Source organism: Bos grunniens, chromosome 4, assembly GCF_055505025.1.
Source record: "Bos grunniens cultivar Pamir isolate PY7600 chromosome 4, Bosgru_T2T1.0, whole genome shotgun sequence".
Taxonomy (NCBI): domain Eukaryota; kingdom Metazoa; phylum Chordata; class Mammalia; order Artiodactyla; family Bovidae; genus Bos; species Bos grunniens.
The window spans coordinates 2086406-2108016 of record NC_141168.1 but is presented as its reverse complement, the minus strand read 5'-3'; the positions used below and the strand labels follow the sequence as shown (position 1 = coordinate 2108016).

Below are 21611 nucleotides of genomic sequence, written 5' to 3'. Positions count from 1 at the left end.
CGCGCGGCCGACGAGCGCGCGCGGTAAGAAAGCCCCGCCCGGTCATAGTGGGCGCCCGGCAGGGCCGGCAAGCATGCGCGATGCGGCTGCAAGCGGGGCGGGACCGGCGAGCATGCGCAGTGTGGCAGAGCCGCGGCGGGCCTCCGGAAAGCGGCTCCCGGCCCGGGAGGCACGGGGCTGATGAGCATGCGCGCTGGTGCTAGCCTGGTGCGACGGCGGTTGCTAGGCAACGGCGAGCCGCGTCGGTGGAGGGCTCCGGCTGCGGTGGGCGTTGCGGTGGGCGTTGCGGCAGGCGGGGTGGATTGCGCTGCAGATGTGGTCTCCGGTAGGGAACGCGGGAAGGAAAGGAAGGGGACGCCCTGCGAGCGAAAGCGGTCGGCACTGTCCCCAGGACAGCCCACCTGCTCCGCGGCCATCCCTTGGGAGGGCCTGAAGGGTCAATGCTTGAGAATCCGTTACTGAAACCCTTCACGTGTACAGTTGACCCTTGAACTCAGAGTGAACTGCTGATTCCTCTCGTGTGCTGTGCGCGGATGTTCTTCAATAAATAACGTGCTACAGCGCCGTATCCTTCCTGGAGGAGGACGGGGGTGTGGGGTGGGGGGGGGGCTCCTGGGGCTTGAGCGTCCTGGGGACTTGGTCAAACTACTGGTACCCAGGGACCCAAGGACGTCATTTTACATCTGTCTCTGTGCTTCTGGCCAACCTAGGTGCAGTCTCATCAAAAACGTAAAACAAGGGATTCCTAAGTTATAAAACGTAATAAGACAGTGTCCAATTGTCTTTTTAAAACTTGGGTTTCTCTTGTATGCCTGTGTTTTTAACTAGCGTGTCTATAAATTAGCTTAAAGTCACTTAGACAAATTGGTAACTAATTACTTTGGCACCACAGTAGTGGTTTTTTGTTACCAAGTCCTACATCTTTTAACTAATTGTTAACAATGGAATTTACAAAGAAAGAATATTCCTATTAATTTTAGCTCTAAATACTGGGTAAGGATTAACTTTCTAGCCCTACCATTGCCACAGACTAATTATATAATTTTGGAGGAGTCAGTAATCTCCGGATACGTTTTCTCATTTTAAAATGAAGTTAGTGTGTGTGCGTGCACGCACGTGCGAGCTCAGTTGCGTCCGACTCTTTGCGACCCAAAATGAAGTTGGACTATACCTCAAAAAAATGAAATTGGACTAAATACTTGAAAATAGTTTCTAATACTGAAATTTAATGACACTATAGGACTTACAAGGGGCACCGTTTTTAAAAGCTCTTATCCTGATGTTAATCACAATGGCTTACACAAGATAAAACTGTCAACTGCAGATGGTTAGCTGTGATTATTAAACAATTTTTAGGATGATGTAAATTGTACTCTGCCAGGTTGTGGGCGTTTTGAAAGTAGAAGATTCTGGTAGTGATCTTTCAGCATTTTAAATGTCTTCTGCCATTTCTCCAGCCTAGACTGTTGTGATGAAACATTGGAAGGAAACTTCCTTCATGCTTCTCTTGAAGCCGGAATGTAAGGGGAATGAGGTTGCCATGGAAACGGTCACCTCACTTCTAGGGGATCTTGGCAGCAGCTAAGCCCTGACTTTTCTCATTCTACATTTCTCATTGGACACTCTCTCCTTAGGAAGTTCATACTGTGGGACTAACTGGATGTAGGTGTCCATCCTGAGACACACATGAGGGATTACTTCCTTTCTCCTCTTACAGTCAGGCCCTCAATACTGGTCCCTAGATGACTTCAACAGGGTACTGTCTCTCCCCACCCCAGTGTATTTTGGTGTCTTGTCTTCTCAGATGATAAAGAATCATAAGATACACCCTTGTCTAAAAACTGACAGGGTCAACTCCGAATTCTTCCTCCAGCTTTGAAGGGAATTGGGCTGTGTCATTTAATCCTGACAGTCCTGCATGGAAAGTGCTGTGTGTGTGTCTTGAGATGGGAAAGCAGACTCAGATATGCTATGTATTTTGCAAACAGAGCAAGACTGGAACCTGGCTCACATTCTGTAGTCTGTACCTTTAGTGGGGGTAAGTCACAGAGCGCTCCTCCTCCATCCCAGGGCATCCACTGTTCCCTTCTCCTCTGAAACGCAAACCTCTGCTGAGTTCTGGAGCGCCTTTGCTTTCCTCATGCTTTGAGCAGCATGTTCATTGCCCGCTCTTTGTCCTTCAAATCCCAGGTTTAGTATTATCTCTTTAAGAAGCTTCCCCGAAGTCTCAGATGGTAAAGATTCTGCAATGCAGGAGACCCACGTTCGATCCCTGGATCAGGAAGATCCCCTGGAGAAGGAAATGGCAACCCACTTGAGTATTCAAGCCTGGGAAATCCCATGATCAGAGGAGCCTGGCGGGCTACAGTCCATGGGGTTGCAAAAAGTCACAGCAACTAACACTTTGACTTTTCAAGAAGCATTTTGCTTACATTCTCTGATCTTTTAGTCTGAAATTTTGTTGTATTCACACATGATATCACTATATTTAGCAATGGATTATTCTCGTTCACATTAATATGTTTCCCCCAACTCACTGGAGAACTGCTTGAGGACAGGGCCTGATCCAGATGCAACTGGCTCGAATTCCTCCAAGACCATACCTGGGAGCGTGGGCTGTGGTGGTAGGCGGTCCTGTCCTTCACCATCGGTTAGACCCTCAATTGATCTCTTCCCCATAAACTTCACCAGATGTTTTATGCACACTCTAACTTTGACTTTCTGTTGACTTTTTTACAGTGGAAGAATTGAAGGACTGGGATATGAAAGGATGATATACTTTGATGCAGCTAAGCAACAGCTTCTCCTGAATCAGCATGTTAAGAAATAAGGTACGCAATCCTGTTTAAAACACAGTGTTTTACTCATGAATATGTTTTAATTCAGTTATTTGACGGTATAAAAATGGTTTGCAAACCTTGCATCAGTGAGGCACTGCCAGCTGTAGTGCTTGGTGCTAGCATTTCTTAGCTGCAGAGCAATTTTATTTTGTATAAGTTTTCACCAAAGAAACATGCACTTAAATGCAAGGTTCTCTGTAGTATAAAAGAAACAAGCTTTGCCTAATCTAATTATAGTGAAACAATGTGCTCGGGCATGCACAGCTTTTATAGGTCAGAATGTATTTATTCTTATTATGATTAAGGCCTTAGTAATTAAGTGAAAAGATGTTACTGTGTCCTTAACATAAATGAGACTGGCCTTTGGTCCCCCGACTTGGGTAGCGATCCATGCAGCATTCTTTACTACTGGATCTGGTCTGGTATGCCATCAAGGTTGAGTATTAAAGTGTAAGCTTTCTTGTAAATGAGCCATTAGATAATGTAACCAAAAGGCTTTTTTCCTGCTTTTAGGGTCATTCCTCTAAACAGGATAACTTAGCAGTCACTGCAGTGGCTTTACAAGATCACATTGTACATGATCTTCAACTTCAAAATCTTTCAGTAGCAGATTACTCTAAGACAAAGGTACAAAAGACAGAGAACAGATCCAAATCTCTAAAAAGAAATGCAAAGGCAACAATAGATACTGGACTTAAGAAAACCACACAAGGTGGCCTTAAAGTGGAAGATCCAGAAAAAGAATATGTTCTTGATCCAAAGCCACCACCATTAACTTTAGGTAAGCTGATCTCATCACTCTTATTTTGACTTACTAGAGCTAAAGAATCTGGTTGAGATGAGTAGTACCATTTTCTCTGATACAGAAATTATTTTAATTTATAATCTTACAGAAAGATATGTGTGTACTAAAGTTTAAAAACAGTGGTGGAAAAATAAATAAATAAAAACAGTGGTGGGGACAGTTTGAGCAAAAATTAAAGATAGTAATGATAAATGAAAGTTGCTTGGTCGTGTCTGACTCTTTGTGACCCCGTGGACTAAACAATCCATGGAATTCTCCAGGCCAGAATACTGGAGTGGGTAGCCTTTCCCTTCTCCAGGGGATCTTCCCAACCCAGGATCAAACCCAGGTCTCCCGCATTGCAAGTGGATTCTCTACCAGCTGAGCCACAAGGGAAGCCCAGTAATGATAAGTAGAGCAAGAATAAGTAAGAGGACAGTAAAGTAAATATCTGTTAATCTACAGTGATAGAAATAAATCATTGAATAAATAATAAGAAAGGCTCTTTCTTACAGTTGATTAACAGCTATTAAATATAGTAGATAGGGGCTAGAAATAGGAAATGACCATCTGGCCAAGACCATAATGACAAAAAGCAGCCACATCACTTTGCCGACAAAGGTCCGTATAGTCAAAGCTATGGTTTTTCCAGCAGTCATGTACAGATGTGAGAGTTGGACCATAAAGAAGGCGGCAGCCAAAGAATTGGTGCTTTCAAACTGTTTTTCTGGAGAAGACTCTCGAGAGTCCTTTGGACTTCAAGGAGATCAAACCAGTCAGTCCTAAAGGAAATCAACCCTGAATACTCATCGGAAGGACTAACGTGAAGCTCCAATACTTTGGCCACCTGATGTAAAGAGTCGACTCATTAGAAAAGACCCTGATACTGGGAAAGATTGAGGACAGGAAGAGAAGGGGACAACAGAAGATGAGATGGTTGAATGGCAACACCGACTCAATGGGAGAAAGTGAAGGACAGGAAAGCCTGGTGTGCTGCAGTCCACGCAGTCACAAAGAGTCCAACGTGACTTAATGACTGAACAACAAGCACAGCGATGACAGTGGTACCCGGATGCTGGAACCAGCAGGGAGTGGTGCTGAGACTCGGACCTGGGCGCAGCCTCAGAGCGTCGCCCCAGGGCTGTACTCACTGCACAGAGAAAGCGGCGGCACCTTTACCGCGTGAGGAAGTCTGGGGCCAGGCTCTCAGAAGGGTGCAGGCCCCTCCCAGACACTCCTGCCAGAGAAGCATCTCTCAGTCTGCTCTGAGGACGCATCAGTTGGCCCACAAGGAGGGTCCTGCCCGGGCTCCACAGAAGCGTCAAGAGAAGCAAAGACCGAGGTGCCAGGCCAGGTCCTGAGGGGCCCAAGGGGCAGCCAGCTGAGCACATGTGCAATTGGGGCAGAGCAGACGGGCTTCAGTGAGACTAGGAGGACGCCCAGTGGGGCAGACAGATGAATCAACAGCGCTGGATCAACAGGCCGAGCTGGATGGGACCACGCGCTCAGGTCCCGTGACACATTAGCATCTGGGGAGGCCCAGGGCAAGGCGCGTGAGTCTCCTTTACACGGCTTTACAGTGTTAACAGACAAGTCCAAGCTATTGTAAGCTGCAAACCTAGGAACAGAAAAGGTTTTATTTATTTATTTTCATTTTTTGCAAGGGAGGGCAGATCCAGCCATGCACCCAGGAGGAGGCTGGTGAACATCAGCCAGCTTCCACCATAGATTCACAGGGTTAAGAGGATTTGTCCCTGCAGTTCCCTCATAGCTTGTTGGTAAATCATCTGCCTGTGATGCAGGAGGCCCAGGTTCGATTCCTGGGTCAGGAAGATCCCCTGGAGAAGAAAATGACAACCCACTCCAGTACTCTTGCCTGGAGAATCCCGTGGACGGAGGAGCCTGGCAGGCTACAGTCCACAGGGTCGAAAAGAGTCGGACACGACTAAGCGACTTCACCACCACCACCAAAGAACAGAGGAAGGATGTTCTTGACGGAGACAGAGGCACACGCAGGGCTCTGAAGCAAGGCAGCTCAGGTGCCTCAGTTGCTGAAAGGAGAGTGAGCTGCGGCCTGGTGAGCGAGGGTAGGGCAGAAGGGGAGACTGGGGAGAAACCGGGAGGGGCCGACTGGGAGGGGGGTTGTGGTTAGAACTTCTGTTGTGATGAAATATGTCAAGTTCACCACTGCAGCCATGTTAAGCGTGTCGTTCAGTGGCGGTAAGTGCGCTCCCACTGCCCAGCGGTCATCGCTGCTGTCCATCTCCACAATGCCTTCATCCCCCCAGACTCTGCCCACTTACACACTCCCAGCCCCTCTCCCCACCTTGGCAACCACAAGTTTCCTCTCTGTCTCTCAGAATCCGACCACTTTGGCTCAGTCATTTAATATCTGTCCTTTTGTGTCTGGCCTGTTGCTCTCAGCGTAACGTCTTCAGGGTTCTTCGTTCTGGCAGTTGCAGCACTATCAGAACCTCCTCCTCGTTTAGGCCCACACACGACCCGCTTGCCGGCATGCAGCACGTCTGTCCATTCCGTCGGTGGGCACTTGAGTTGTTTCCTGTTTCAGTTACCATGTATGGTGCTGCCAGGAAGCTTTTTGTACAAATACCTGTTTGAGTCTCCACTTTCCATTCTTTGGGGCATGTGCCAAGAAGAGGAATTGCTGGACTGTGTGGTAATTCTATATTTAATTTTTTGAGGAACCGCCATAAAATTTTTTAAATGATGCTGGGCCTAGAGAGGAGGTTTGCTGGGGACCTGGTGGCGGAGCTACAGGAAAAGCAACTACTAAAAGGTTCACCCGAGCACTTCTTTGTTGCTGGGATGGACAAATATTTTCCCACCAGTTTCTGGTGGTCCCTGAGTGTCCTACCCCCTTATTGGGAAGATATATACTCACTAAACTGGGGAACCACCCTTGTGATGGGAAGTTTTTCAGCCCCTAGAGCTCTACAGCTCCTGGTTACTACTGAAGAACCCATTACACCTTCAATAGAGAGGGGCCAAAAACTATGGGAAGACAAAATCAACCCCCAGGTGTGGGACCAGGGGATTCCTGGACGAGCCCACCAAGCTGAACCGGTCATCATTGTCCTCCGAGATCCCACTCGGTTTCCTAACCGGAAACAATATCCTCTCAAAAGAGAGGCTCGGGAGGGACTACAGCCTTTAATAAATAAATTCCTCGCTTGTGGGCTATTGGTCCCCACCAGTTCGCCATATAACACCCCAGTCCTCTCAGTAAAGAAAAAAGACGGAACCTGGCGAATGGTTCAAGATCTCCGGATCATAAATGAAGCTGTAGTCCCCCTCCATCCCACCCAATCCCTATGTAATCTTGGGAGAAATCCCACCCAGTGCCAAGTGGTTTACAGTCTTGGATCTCAAAGATGCATTTTTTTGCTTACCACTGGCTAAAGAATCCCAATACCTTTTTGTCTTTGAGTGGGAGGCCCCAGGAGAAAAACACCAACAGATGACTTGGACAGTATTACCTCAGGGGTTCAGAGATAGCCCCCACCTGTTTGGACAGTCCCTTAGCTGGGATCTCCTAGAACTGGACCTGGGACCTAATGGGAAAATATTACAATACGTAGATGACCTACTAATCTGCTCTCCAGATGAGAAAAGCGCCCAACAACATGCAATTCAGGTTCTAAACTTTTTGGCAGAAACGGGATATAAAGTCTCCCGTGCTAAGGCACAGATGGTCGAGACAAAGGTCACTTACCTGGGAGTTCAGATTACACACGGGTCCAGGAGGCTGTCTTCTGATCAGGTACAGTTGCCCTCCCCCACGACTCGAAAACAATTGCGAGCTTTCCTGGGGCTAACTGGTTATTGTAGAATCTGGATACCCAACTAGGGTCTAATTGCCCAGCCCTTATATGAAAACTTACAGGGACGAGATGATTCAATCCCACTGATGTGGGGAACTCCTCAAAAGAAGGCAGAGGCTACACTAAAACAGGCCTTAACTCAGGCACCTGCCTTGAGGTTGCCAGACCCAGAAAAAACATTCCAACTTTATGTCCATGAAAGAGAGGGAATAGCCTTGGGAGTGTTAACTCAAAGGCTGGGATCTGAGCCCCAGCCTGTAGCTTACTTATCCAAGAGGCTCGATCCAACTACCTGAGGTTGGCCTCCCTGCCTTCGAAATCTTGCAGCTATTGCAATCATGATAGAAGATGCTTTAAAACTCTCCTTTCAGGGCAAACTAACTATTTTTACCAGCCACCAAGTAAAACAACTCCTAAGTGGGAGAGGCCATTTATGGATGTCTGATCAAAGAATCCTCAGATATCAAATAATGCTGATGGAAAATCCAGGCCTCACTATATCCCCTTGTGAGGTTCTTAACCCAGCCACCCTCCTCCTTACCCCCGAGGGCTCTCTCCCATTTCAGTCCTGTCTAGAAACCTTGGGCCACTGGACAAAACCCCGAGAGGGATTGTCAGAAGATCCTCTGACCAATCCTGAGGAAATCTGGTACACTGATGGGAGCAGCTTTGTCTTGGATGGAAAAAGAAGAGCCGGGTATGCAGTAGTCTCCAATTTTGAGACCATAGAGGCTAGGCCTCTGCCACCAGGTACTTCAGCCCAATTAGCTGAGCTCGTAGCCCTGACTCAAGCTTTACAGCTGGGAAAAGGAAAAAGAATAGCCATTTACACTGACTCCAAGTATGCCTTTCTGGTGCTACATGCACATGCGGCTGTTTGGAAAGAAAGGGGCCGCTTGACCACCGAGGGTCCCCAGTCAAATACAGATGATCAGATTCTTCGACTCTTGGAGGCAGTCCATCTGCCCACTGAGGTTTCAGTCTCCCACTGTAAAGGACACCAAAAAGGGAGCACGGAAGTGGCACGAGGGAACCAAGCAGCTGATCAGGCAGCTAGGAGAGCAGCATTACAGAACCATGACCTAATAGGGATTGCCACCTTAGTTCCACAGACTAATCTGCCAGAAACTCCTTCATATGCTGAAGGTGAGACTCTTAAAGCTAAGAGCGAGGGCTTTCAAGAAGATCGTATGGGGTGGTTCCGAAAGGAGGGGCTCCTTTTTCTTCCTGGAAACCTCCAATGGAAGCTGGTTACCTCCTTACATGCCACTACTCATTTAGGAGAAAAGGCCCTCCAAAGAGTACTAGGAAGGTCCTTCAGAGGAACAGGCCTCCAAACAACTGTAAGACAGGTGGTCTCCTCTTGTCCCACTTGCCAAATAAACAACCCTCAAGGAGCTCGAAGACCCCAGCTGGCCCAGCCCATCCAACGACGTGGGGCCTACCCAGGAGAGGACTGGCAGGTGGACTTCACCCAGACGCCAGTTTCCCAAGGGTATAAATACCTATTAGTCGTGATAGATACATTCACAGGATGGATTGAACGCTTTCCCACCAGGACTGAGAAGGCTGAGGAGGTGGTAAAAAAACTGCTCCATGAAATCATTCCAAGATTTGGTCTGCCCAGGTCATTACAAAGTGACACTGGGGCATCATTTCCTTCTAAGGTCACCCAAGGGGTCTCGAAAGCATTGGGCATTACTTATTATCTCCACTGTGCCTGGAGGCCTCAATCTTCAGGAAAAGTAGAAAGAGCCAATCAATTCTTAAAATCAGCAATAAAAAAGATAACCTAGGAGACCTCCCTGGGATGGAAGGAGGCTTTACCAATAGCTCTCCTCCGCACTCGCATTGCCCCCAAGGAACAGGTTGGTCTTAGTCCTTATGAGATGCTATATGGGAGACCTTTTGTTTATGTCAATGACCTCTTCCTAGATCCAGAGGTTCAGACCCTCCAGTCTTATACCATAGCCACTGGGCAGTTCCAACAGGATATATGCTTGTGGGGTATGAACCAGGACCCAAAAGATTCTAAAGAGTCACCACTATATGCTCCAGGGACTCAAGTCCTAATTAAAGTCTGGAAAGACAGGTCCCCAAAGGCTCAACTCCAGCCAACATGGAAGGGCCCCTACCCTGTAATACTTTCTACCCCCACAGCAGTCACATGCTACTAAAGTAATGCCCAAAATTCTCCAAGCCAGGCTTCAGCAATATGTGAACTGTGAACTTCCTGATGGTCAAGCTGGTTTTAGAAAAAGCAGAGGAACCAGAGATCAAATTGCCAACATCTGCTGGATAATCAAAAAAGCAAGAGAGTTCCAGAAAAACATCTAATTCTGTTTTATTGACTATGCCAAAGCCTTTGACTGTGTGGATCACAATAAACTGTGGAAAATTCTGAAAGAGATGGGAATACCAGACCACCTGACCTGCCTCTTGAGAAATTGTATGCAGGTCAGGAAGCAACAGTTAGAACTGGACATGGAACAACAGACTGGTTCCAAATAGGAAAAGGAGTTCGTCAAGGCTGTATATTGTCACCCTGCTTATTTAACATATTATATGCAGAGTACATCATGAGAAACGCTGGACTGGAAGAAGCACAAGCTGGAATCAAGATTGCTGCGAGAAATATCAGTAACCTCAGATATGCAGATGACACCACCCTTATGGCAGAAAGTGAAGAGGAACTAAAAAGCCTCTTGATGAAGGTGAAAGGGGAGAGTGAAAAAACGTTGGCTTAAAGCTCAACATTCAGAAAACGAAGATCATGGCATCTGGTCCCATCACTTCATGGGAAATAGATGGGGAAACAGGGGAAACAGTGTCAAACTTTATTTTTCTGAGCTCCAAAATCACTGAAGATGCTGACTGCAGCCATGAAATTAAAAGATGCTTACTCCTTGGAAGGAAAGTTATGACCCACCTAGACAGCATATTGAAAAGCAGAGACATCACTTTGCCAACAAAGGTCCATCTAGTCAAGGCTATGTTTTGTCCAGTGGTCATGTATGGATGTGAGAGTTGGACTGTGAAGAAAGCTGAGCGCCGAAGAATTGATGTTTTTGATCTGTGGTGTTGGAGAAGACTCTTGAGAGTCCCTTGGACTGCAAGGAGATCCAAGCAGTCCATTCTGAAGGAGATCAGCCCTGGGATTTCTTTGGAAGGAATGATGCTGAAGCTGAAACGCCAGTACTTTGGCCACCTCATGTGAAGAGTTGACTCATTGGAAAAGACTGATGCTGGGAGGGATTGGGGGCAGGAGGAGAAGGGGACGCCAGAGGATGAGATGGCTGGATGGCATCACTGATTCGATGGACGTGAGTCTGGGTAAACTCCGGGAGTTGGTGATGGACAGGGAGGCCTGGTGTGCTGCGATTCACGGGGTCGCAAAGAGTCGGACACGACTGAGTGACTGAACTGGTGGTGGAGGGCGGCTGGCGGTGGAGAAGGAGCCAGAGGCCTGCAGGCGGGAGCTGCCCTGTGAAGGGGGAGCCCGGGGCCGGACAGAAGCTCCGACCTTCTCCCCCGAGCTGCTCGCAGCGCTAGTCCCGTCCTGTATGCGGTGTCGCACGGGAAGTGCGCAGCTTGGCGCACACGACAGTGGTTCGTGACCGCCTTCCGTCTGCACGTACAGCTTCCGGAAACCATCAGGAGCCTCGGCACCGTCACCTGAGGCTGTAAATTACACCAGGATGAGCGTCCCGATTTGGAATGAAAAAAACATCTTAGCATTATGCATGTTAGCTACTGCTGAGGTGGGACTGTTAGGGGAAGCACGCTGACTAAAACCGCCCTCCCTGGCCAGGCACCACGGTAACCATTTGCATGAGTTGTTTTATGACTGGAGGTCCTGGTAAGGAACACGGAACTAATAAGCCACCACCCACGGGAAGAGTGTGGGAAAGGTCAAAAGGAGACACCACGTGTCCCACCACCTCCCAGAATCCTCCTCTCTGGCTTCCATCTTGGCTGAACAGGGCGTGCACCAGCAGGAAGGACCCTGAGTCAGAACGACGGGCTAAAGATGTCCCGGAAGCTAATCCCATCACGTAAAACCCGAGCCGCAAGCCGCGTGGCAGAGCTGTTCTGGGTCCCCTTACCCTCCTGCTCTCCGCCCAGGTGCCCTTTCCCAGTAAATCTCTGGCTTTGTCAGACATGTGTCTCCTTGATCAATTCATTCCCGAATGTTAGACAAGAGCCCGGCTCTGGGCCCTGGTCGCCCTTCCTGTAACAGTCCCACACGCTCTTAACTGTTGCCCAAACCTAATACTGCTCTAGGGTTCCCATCTTTTCTTGCCGCCATGCTGGGCTCTCAGCGTCCTCTTTGTCTGAATCCCGTGTTGACTTCGCCACGGAGACTACCATCTCTGGGTCTGTGTCTGATCGTACGTTTGAACAGACTCTTCACTCCAACTGCTGTTTCGTCTACCAGTTTTTCTCGTTATCCTTTATGATTTGGGGGGTTTCCATCTTTACCCATCCTTGAGATCGCAAAGATGTTCCCGTCTTTTCGTCACTACTTTTGAAGTTTTGCATTTCACTTAGATCTCAGCCCAGTTTATTTTGCAAATGATTTGGGGAACATTATTTCATGTAACAATTAAAGTTAGATTCTTCCCTCGAATCATGAGCCTTGCTTCCTTAGCTGGCTTGTGGCACTACGTTGTGTGTGCAGCGAGTTTTCTCTGTTTATCTGAGAGAGGGAGAGGGGGAATGTGCATGATTTGGGGCTTCTGTTTCTATGTTAGTATCTCACTGTTTTCATTCATAAAATTTTGTAATACGCTGTAATAACTCGTAGGAAAAGAGCCAAAATCTGCCCCCCAGAATGTCTTCCAAAAGTATACTCTCTCGGTACATTAAAATACAGTAGGTGACTTTTTGTTTTATCTTCATGGAGACATTGTGCTCGCAACTGGACAGTTGCTCTGTGGGACTGGTGCGGCGCTGTGGGCCCTGGGCCTCTGCTTTGCACCCTCCTGTGGACTGCAGCCCTGAGGCTCTCCTGCCCCTTAGCTTTCTGCACCCCGCAGTGCCATTGTAGCAGGAACTTCTGGGGAACAGCGTGTGAGAGGCCCCGTCCAAGGGAGCAGACAGGAGACACCCGTGTGCCGCTCTGACGTGGCCTGTGGCTGATGAGAGATTCTCACAGGGAGAGCTCCATCTCACGATGCTGGAAGGGCTGCCTCCTGCTGTCCGTGTTGCTATGGACGCATCTGATGTGCTTCTGGCTCCTGGTACTTTGGATCTTTTTCTGCCTCTGCAGCATCACAGTGACCGGAGTTGGGTGAGTCCTTCGTTCCGGCCTTGCTGGGTGCTCTCTGGCTAGAAACAGGTGTCCTCTTCTGGGAGACATTTGGGCTATTTTCTTTAAGTTGTGTACTCTCTGTTTTCTTTTCTTTCTGGAATGCCTGAGTTTCAGATGTCAGACTGATCCTTGAGTTTTCTTATTTTCTGTCTCCTCCTTTACCGTGTTCTTCTGCTTTGAGATTACCTTAGCTTCCTCCTCCAGTCTTTTGGTTGACTCTGGTATTTCCATTGGACACTAAAACGTTTCTGTCTTCGAGAGCTCTTTCTTGTACTCTGAGCGGGCCTGTCAAGGCCTCCCATTCTTGTTCCGCAGACCTAGCACTTCGCTCTCCATCCCTGAAGGCAGCCCTGTGGGTTGATGCTGTGTCCACTCAGTGGCCTGGGGCCACGGTGGGGAGAGCGGAAGCTGTGCTGACACCCCCACCCCCACTGTCCCGAGCTCCTCGTGGTTCCTTCTCCAGAGTGAGTGCTTCCACTGGAACAGATGCTCTGGGCCTGCTCCAGGGTAGACAGCAGAGGATCCTCAAACGTGGCTGAGACAAGGACTGATTCTAACGGGTAACTGTACGCCATAAATTTTTAGCAAGGGAAGAACTGGGTTGATACTTATTTTACAAAGGTCACTGGCAGCAGAAACAAGCAAAATTGGAGGAAGGCAATGCCGAAAGCTGAAAGAGAAGTTAGCTGAGAAATGAGGAGACCTTTGGCCAACACCTATGAAAAATTCGTAAAATAGGATATCAGCCCGGCCTGCTTTATAGAATCATTGTGAAAATGAAATAGATATGGGGAATTTTTTGTAAATAAAAACAACATAAATGTAAGATATTATTCACCTTGAGAGTCCCTTGGACAGCAAGGAGATCAAACCAGTCAATCCTAAAGAAAATCAACCCAGAATACTCACTGGAAGAACTGATGCCGAAGCTGAAGCTCCAATACTTTGGCCACTTGATGCAAAGAGCTGACTCATTGGAAAAGACCCTGATGCTGGGAAAGATTGAAGGCAGGAGGAGAAGTGGACGACAGAGGATGAGATGGTTGGATGGCATCACAAACTCGATGGACATGAGGTTGAGCAAGCTCCGGGAGTTGGTGAAGCACAGGGCAGCCTGGCGTGCTGCAGTCGATGGGGCTGCAAAGAATTGGACATGACTGAGCGACTGAACAACGCCAAATTATTCTCCTTGACTTCTGTTCACCCGTATAAAAGCAGCATTCTAAATACGGTGGAATGAAGTAAGTAATGTGAATGTCTTGCCTTAATATTTGCAAAATAATGTCATTAAAATGCTGCATGAGTTACCACCCTCTAAAATATACTGGACTCACATTCCCTCTTATTTGCATTTCAGCACAGAAGTTGGGCCTCTTTGACCCTCCCGCGTTGCCACTGTCGGCGGATGAATGGGACAGAGTGAAGCAGAGGTCCGTTGAGCAGGGGGACTCCATGCAGCCGTGCCCGATATGCAAAGAGGAGTTTGGACTTCACCCGCAGGTGTTTGACGTGAGCCTTAGATAAGCAAGCCTGCGGGCGTTCTCCGGGACTGGACTCTGAACTGGGGATTAAGAGGGTCCACCTTCTTTCTTCAGTCTCTTCCTCCCGCTTGACCCTCAAAGACTCAACATTTTCTTTTCCATTAGTTAAGTTTATATATGAGAAAGAGCTAAACACCCTCACTGAACAGTCTTATTTACTGATTGCTCTTAATTCTCAAGTACAGAATTTGTACAAGACTGTTCCCACTCCACCGACTGTGCCCAGCAGGGGTGGGGAAACCCAGCTGGCAAGGTGTACAGAGCAGAAGAGTGGGGATCATTTATGTTGTTTTGAGAAATGAAATCCTAAAAGGAAAACCGAGGTCTAATATCTCCAAAGAATCTGTGGGAGGGTCTTTAAGTAAAATCTTATAACGATTTTTGTTATGAAAGTTTACCATAGTTAAGACTGATGATAATATAGCTAATATACAATCGGTCTGTGTCATAGTTTTTTTTTTTTTTTCCTATACATACTTTGACTAATTAAACTTCAATCTCATGGAAGTTAAGGGGCTCTGCTATTCCTAGAATCTTTTTTTGTTTGTTTTTAGCAAATGACCACCCTGAGTAATTTCTCTCATGTGTATCATTATGCTTCCTACACAGAAGCACTAGGAACTTTGCTTTAAAAAAAAAATACAGTAAATATATTTAAAAGGAGGCTTAGAATTCACAGCCTAGGAATCCCAGGCTTCATCTACCAACCTGGCACATGAACTCTCAAACTTCATTTGTTTTAATACGTTTTTATGGTTAATGAGTTAGTTCACAGTCATAAACTTTTGTTCTTTACTAATTTGAACTCACACATTATTTTAAACATACTTATTATGTTCTAGTTCTCTATCAAGACCTAATCTCTTAGGTACATGAAGGTTGGGTATTTCAGAATGATTGTGGTCCTTAAAGTGCGGAAGTAGCTCTGGGACGATTTAGCCTTTAGTGAAAGAGCCGCGAGGAGTCTTTCTGGCCCCAACAACCTCTTCCAAGTGTCTGCAGCACAGACACTTGGTCCGATGGTGATGTGAGGAAGGGAGGCTTGCAGCTGAATATCTGAAGGGGGAGCAGGGTGTCACACACCCAGCGTTTCTCCCATTCTGCTTTTTATAAACTTCTCACTGTAACATTTTTGATTATAGATACAGACACGCGTCTCTCTTGTGTTTCTAGTCATAGTTCTCAGGTTTAGCTCTCCTTTGGTGTTGTTTACTCACTCAGGCATGTCTGACTCTTTGCAACCCCATAGACTGTAGCCCACCAGGCTCCTCTGTTCATGGGATTCTCCAGGCAAGAATACCGGAGTGGGTTGCTATTTCCTTCTCCCTGGGTAGGATCTTCCCCACCCAGGGACTGAATCCCAGTCTCTTGTATTGGCAAGCAGATTCTTTACCACTGAGCCAACTGGGAAGCCCACTTTTTCCTTAGTCAGCATTTTCCCAACGTTTGATCATTTCAACTCATGTGTCTCTGAGGTGGGCGTTATATCCCCTAACCGATGAGGAAATAAACACTCCCCATGATCCACAGCACGCTGCCTCAGGACATGAGCTCAGCAGGGCTGGGATCCAACCCTGACTTCGAGGACACTGTCAGTGTGTTTACCACCATTGAGTCATTCAGTTTTCTTATCTCAGAGAACACTTGCCAATAACAACTATTCATGAACGTTTAATAGTATATTTTAAATATACAGAGTTCAGTTCAGTTCAGTTGCTCAGTCATGTCCGACTCTGCCACCCCATGGACTGCAGCATGCCAGGCTTCCCTGCCCTTCACCATCTCCCAGAGCTTGCTCAGACTCATGTCCATCGAATTGGTGATGCCATCCAACCCTCTCATCCTCTGTCATCCCCTTCTCCTCCTGCCTTCAGTCTTTCCCAGCACCAGGGTCTTTTCCAATGAGTCAGCTCTTCACATGAAGTGGCCAAAGGATTGGAGTTTGACTTTCAGCATCAGTCCTTCCAACGAATATTCACGACTGATTTCCTTTAGGATTGACAGGTTGGATCTCCTTGCAGTCCAAGGGACTCTCAAGATTCTTCTCAACACCACAGTTCTCAAAAGCATCAATTCTTCAGCGCTCAGCTTTCTTTACAGTCCAACTCTCACATCCATACATGACTACTGGGAAAACCGTGGCTTTGACTAGACAGATCTTTGTCAGCAAAGTAAGGTCTCTACTTTTTAATATGCTATATAAATTCGTCATAGATTTTCTTTTAATCTTTAATTAGCTTTTTAATCTTTAAGGAGTAAGCGTCTTTTAATTTCATGGCTGCAGTCACCATGTGCAGTGATTTTGGAGCCCCCCAAATACACTCTCACTGTTTCCACTGTTTCCCCATCTATTTGCCATGAAGTGATGGGACTGGATGCCATGATCTTAGTTTTTTGAACGTTGAGTTTTAAGCCAACTTTTTCACTCTCCTCTTTCACTTTCATCAAGGGGCTCTTTAGTTCTTCTTCACTTTCTGCCATAAGAGTCGTGTCATCTGCATATCTGAGGTTATTGATATTTTTCCCCACAATCTTGATTCCAGCTGTGCTTCATCCAGCCCAGCATTTTGTATGATGTACTCTGCATATAAGTTAAATAAGCAGAGTGACAATATACAGCCTTAATGTACTCCTTTTCCTATTTGGAACCAGTCTGTTGTTCCATGTCCAGTTCTAACTGTTGCTTCTTGACCTGCATACAGGTTTCTCAGGAAGCAGGTAAGGTGGTCTGGAATTCCCATCTCTTGAAGAATTGTCCACAGTTTGTTGTGATCCACACAGTCAAATGCTTTGGCATAGTCAATAAAGCAGAAGTAGATTTTTTTTCTGGAACTCTCTTGCTTTTTCGATGATCCAAAGGATGTTGGCAATTTGATCTCTGGTTCCTCTGCCTTTTCTAAATCCAGCTTGAACATCTGGAAGTTCACGGTTCACGTACTGCTGAAGCCTGGCTTGGAGAATTTTGAGCTAGACTAGGTGGACCTTTGTCGGCAAAGTAATGTTTCTGCTTTTTAATATGCTGTCTAGGTTTGTCATAGCTTTTCTTCCAAGAAGCAGGCTTAAACGATGATACTTTAAAAGGACGCACGTTAATGAGTTTTTGCAATTTAGGCTTCTTGGTGGCAGTACGTTTCAAGGGTCGGTTTCAGAGCTTCCTGAGTTGTGTTTATTCTGATGTCTCTTCCATTCTTCCCGTCGAGAAGAGAAGTGTAGGCTGAGTAAAGGGGTGATGGTGGGCTGAGGGGTGATTCATTAAAACTGGGGGGTTTCCCTCAGGCCAGGCGACCCAGGGAAGGCATGGGCCCCCGTGCCCCTCATGCCTTGGAACATGCACTCCTGGCGAAGTTTACCTGCTGCACCCCCTCCAGCCCAGCTCCCTCAGAGAGACTTCAGGAGCGCGGAGCAGGGGAGTGGGCTGCATGCTGGCTGGCCTGGTCTCACCCTTCCCTGGTCCTTCCTTCTGGAAGAACCAACGGCCTTTCTCTTCATTCAGTCTAAGCTCCTTTGTTCCAGCCCAGAATATCTTTAGACAGTCTGGACATAACATCTCAACCCAGAATATTATAGCATCACCGACTCAATGGACATGAGTCTGAGCAAACTCTGGGAGACGGTGAGGGGCAGGGGAGCCTGGCGTGCTGCAGTTCATGGGCTCACAAAGAGTCGGGCACGACTAAGCGACTAACCAACAACGGGATACCATTATTCAGTGGGAATGTGGGCCACGGAAAGGTGGAATTTTCTGGCGGCCACCCTTGCCCTGCATTTAAAGGAGAAAAAGTAATTCATGTGTCTCTGGGATTTAGTGCTCATTAAATTTGAGATAGCAGTTGAGTTGAACAGAGTCCTAAGAAAAGGTGTTTGCTTTCTGTCCTCTGCACCCTGCCCCCAGCCTGGGTCCCTGCCAGCTGTGCTCTTTCTTAGGATCTGCCCAGAAATACTTCTCTTTTATAATCATCTCATTTTTAAATATACACTTATTCTGTAGTAATATTCTGTTCGTTTGATGTTTCAGATTGTTGTTAAGTTTCTCTTGTGGAGATTATATACCTGTGCCATGCTAAACTTTAACTCCGAATATTGTAAATATCAAGGTTGTTAATCTGCTTCTTAACTTTTTCAAAGAAGCAACACAGCTTACCTTTCAAAGAGTCAGAACTTTTCTTTTAATTAATGCATTTATGCTGCTTCTCCTTTAAACTAATTTAAGCTTCAAACCTCCTTTGTCTTCTCTGAACAGGTGCTGCTCTCCTGCTCACACGTGTTCCACAGGGTGAGGAGCCCCCTCCGTGCCCCCAGGGGCCACGGCACCCTCCGAGCTCAGAGGGCAGGGCCGCCTCTCACCTGGGTGTTTGGTCCCTCACCCCTGTCCCACTCTGGGCGACCCCACGGACTGTGGCCCACCAGGCTCCTCTGTCCATGGGATTTCCCAGACAAGGATACTGGAGAGGGTTGCCTTTTCCTCCTCCAGGGGATCTTCCCCACCCAGGGAGCGAACCTGCATTGGCAGGCAGATTCTTTACCACTGAGTCACCAGGGAAGCCCTCTCTCACTTTCCGGCTCCTGAAAAGAGCCACTTATTTTATCCATAGTCACCACTGACGGCTAGAAATATGGTTTTAGAGTAGGGCTCATCCTGTTTTGGAAATTGTGACTTCTCCGTGGCGTTAGAGCTGCACATGTCCCTACGAGAGAGTGTGGTTAGTGACGTCCACCGGCGTGGGCGAGCCCCGCTCCCTCCGAGTTCACTGCCCGGTCGCCTGAACGCAGGGACATCCACCTTCACACAGGGCTTCTCAGAAGTGTTTGATGTGCCTGCATGTACATTCTTGTAAAATATCGTTTTTCATGAGGAAGGTGTTAACATCTGATGAAACTTCTTCCCTTCATAATCTAAATTGGGCCAAGTCTCATAATTATGCGAGAAAAGAAGACTATAATTACCTGAGAAGTAAAACGTGTTGTTTCTATGTAATTACTCGTGAAATTTCAAGTGAAATGTTTTCCTTCAGGCTTGCCTTCAGGCTTTTGAAAAGTTCACAAATAAAAAAACCTGTCCTCTCTGTAGAAAGAACCAGTACCAAACGCGGGTGATCCGCGATGGGGCCCGACTCTTCAGAATCAAGTGTGCGACCAGGTGAGCAGCCCGAGCCCGAGATGTGTGCCCGCCCGCACGGGGCAGGCCAGCCCGGGCGCGCTCTGGGGGCTGCGGGGTGTGGGTCTTCCCTCCGCCGGGGCTGTCCCGGGCTGACAGCGCCCTGTGCCCTAGGATCCAGGCGTCCTGGCGTGGACACGTGGTCAGGAGGTGGTACCGGGACCTGCGGCGGACGGTGCCACCCGCAGATGCCAAGCTGAGAAGGAAGTTCTTTGAAACCAAGGTGGGTGTGACCCTGACGTGCCTGCAGGGCGTGACACCCTGAGCCAGGCTTCAGGTTTAGGCTCTTTCAAACGGTGGAATGCCGGCCCCTTAAACTGGCTTTCAAACCCTGACGGTAAATACTTTCAGATTCCCTTTTCTAGTCACCTCATGAAAGAGAAGTCGCTCAGTCATGTCCGACTCTGCGACCCCAGGGACTGTAACCCACCAGGCTCCTACGTCCATGGGATTCTCCAGGCAAGAGTCCTGGAGTGGGTTGCCATTTCCTTCTCCTTACATAGAACTTTCCTTACATAGAACTTGTAAAATTGGATAAGGTGAAATTCAGAGCAAGCTTTTGTGTGTCCACCTTATGACAGCGATTTAGATAAACTCATCTCTTCAGAGAAAAGAAAGGGAGCCTGCTCAAGGTTTCACACCTCCTCCTGAGCAACGGAAGGGCCTCCTGGCGTCACCAAAGTGGGAGAGAGTTTTAGAAATAAGTAACTGCAGTTTCTACCTTTTCCTTTAACCAGCTTTTACCTGTGTGTGTGCATATATACTTTGGTCTGTTTAACAACTTCCCCTTACGCGCCTCATACAGAAAGGCCAGGCGCAGAGGAGGGGCCAGCCCCGACCTGCACCCCAGCTCTGCGGCCTCGGGCGACACCCTGGCTCCTGCCTGGGGCCCCGTCTGTGCTGCGAGGGCCGTCGTCTCCCCCACAGAACGGAGGGCCTAGCCCACAGCGGGCACCGGAGACCGCGTTTACTGTAAACGTTACTATGTCGTTCAGGTCGGTCTGTGCGCGGCTTTAGTGCGATTCCGTATTTTGTAGGCGCACCCTGCAGAGGGGATGGCGTTGTGACGGCGTCACCTGGACTCACGGGGGCAAAGCCGCAGTCACACTGTCCTATGCCCGTTGTCTGCGGAAGCACCACTCCCGTTTATTTCCATCCTTTCTAAACGCATCTGTCTTCTAGCCTGCACTCCCACGTGGGATAATGAGCGATAGGAAGTTACCCTTCGCCGTGCAAGGGGTGCCCTCTCTCCGGCTGTGTGATTCCTTGTATCCAGAGCCTAAGGATGAGCCCCATGCGCTGGGGAGGGGTCACCGTGGGCCGTCGGCCGACCTCCTGCCCGACCTCAGGCTGCGGGGCTGATGTCAGTGGGTCTCACGACCCCACCATCCTTCTGCGTGCCCAGGGTGGGAGGCTTCTTCAGTGTCCCTGAAAGTAGGTGGATTTAGCTTGACCACAAAGCAGCGATCATAGCAGATTTTTCTAATGCCCTTTCTGGTTGCTAGGTAACGGTTCCAAGCAAGGTAGCTGTCAGTATGCACAAAAGAAAATCAGAATCATGGCCCATGTGAAATCACCATGCCTCAGACTTAATCGAGAAAGTGTACCTGATTTGCGCTCAGGAGTAGGACACCAGTAAAGGCAGCATGTGAGCAAGCGACCTTAAAATACCGAGTCTCTTGATGACTCAGAGGTTGACGCGGGTGGAGTGAGCCCCTTCTGTGGCCCAGCGCAGCGGGCTGGAGCTGCCCCGGGGCAGCCCCCTTCCCTGGCCGGCGGGATGGCCGCTGGAGGGGGGCAGAAACAGGGAGGAGGCGGCCGTGGACAGGGAATCTGGGGCTCACCCCGCAGGACAGGCGCGGAGGATGTCTGCGGCAGGGGCGCAGCCTGGGCGGCTGCAGGCACCCCAGTGAAAAACCTCCGAGTTCCCTGCCGCCTGGGCCTTTCACAGGCGTCCCCATTTTACAGAAGAAACAGCAGATCCGCTAAAACCCCAGATAAGGGACTTGATAGAAAGGACATGTGCCGCCCTCACTGTTTCCTGGACAGTGAGCCTCTCCCCCGAATGGCTCAGGGAGCACCAGGCTCACCTCCTTAGTAGCTCCCAGCTCCACCGAGTCTACCGTCCTCTCCAG

At 48.3% G+C, this 21611-nt stretch overlaps 1 protein-coding gene across 12 annotated transcripts in view; it reads left to right on the top strand.

Moving 5' to 3' along the window:
• The first annotated feature begins 209 nt into the window (after positions 1-209).
• The window catches only part of RNF32 (ring finger protein 32), a 38667-nt gene continuing 17265 nt past the window's right edge, over positions 210-21611 (top strand). For 2 of the 12 annotated variants that reach the window (XM_086394705.1, XM_086394709.1), the window contains exons 1-7: positions 210-276; positions 2740-2831; positions 3354-3621; positions 14138-14280; positions 18562-18594; positions 19334-19458; positions 19591-19699. In XM_086394705.1, coding sequence (XP_086250831.1) covers positions 2817-2831; positions 3354-3621; positions 14138-14280; positions 18562-18594; positions 19334-19458; positions 19591-19699 — 693 coding nt within the window. In that variant the 5' untranslated portion in view covers positions 210-276; positions 2740-2816. Of the gene's footprint in view, positions 326-2739; positions 2832-3353; positions 3622-12636; positions 12760-13883; positions 14022-14137; positions 14281-18561; positions 18595-19333; positions 19459-19590; positions 19700-21611 lie in introns of those variants that run through there. The other 10 variants (XM_086394704.1, XM_086394708.1, XM_086394706.1 and 7 more) reach the window with 8 other exon arrangements.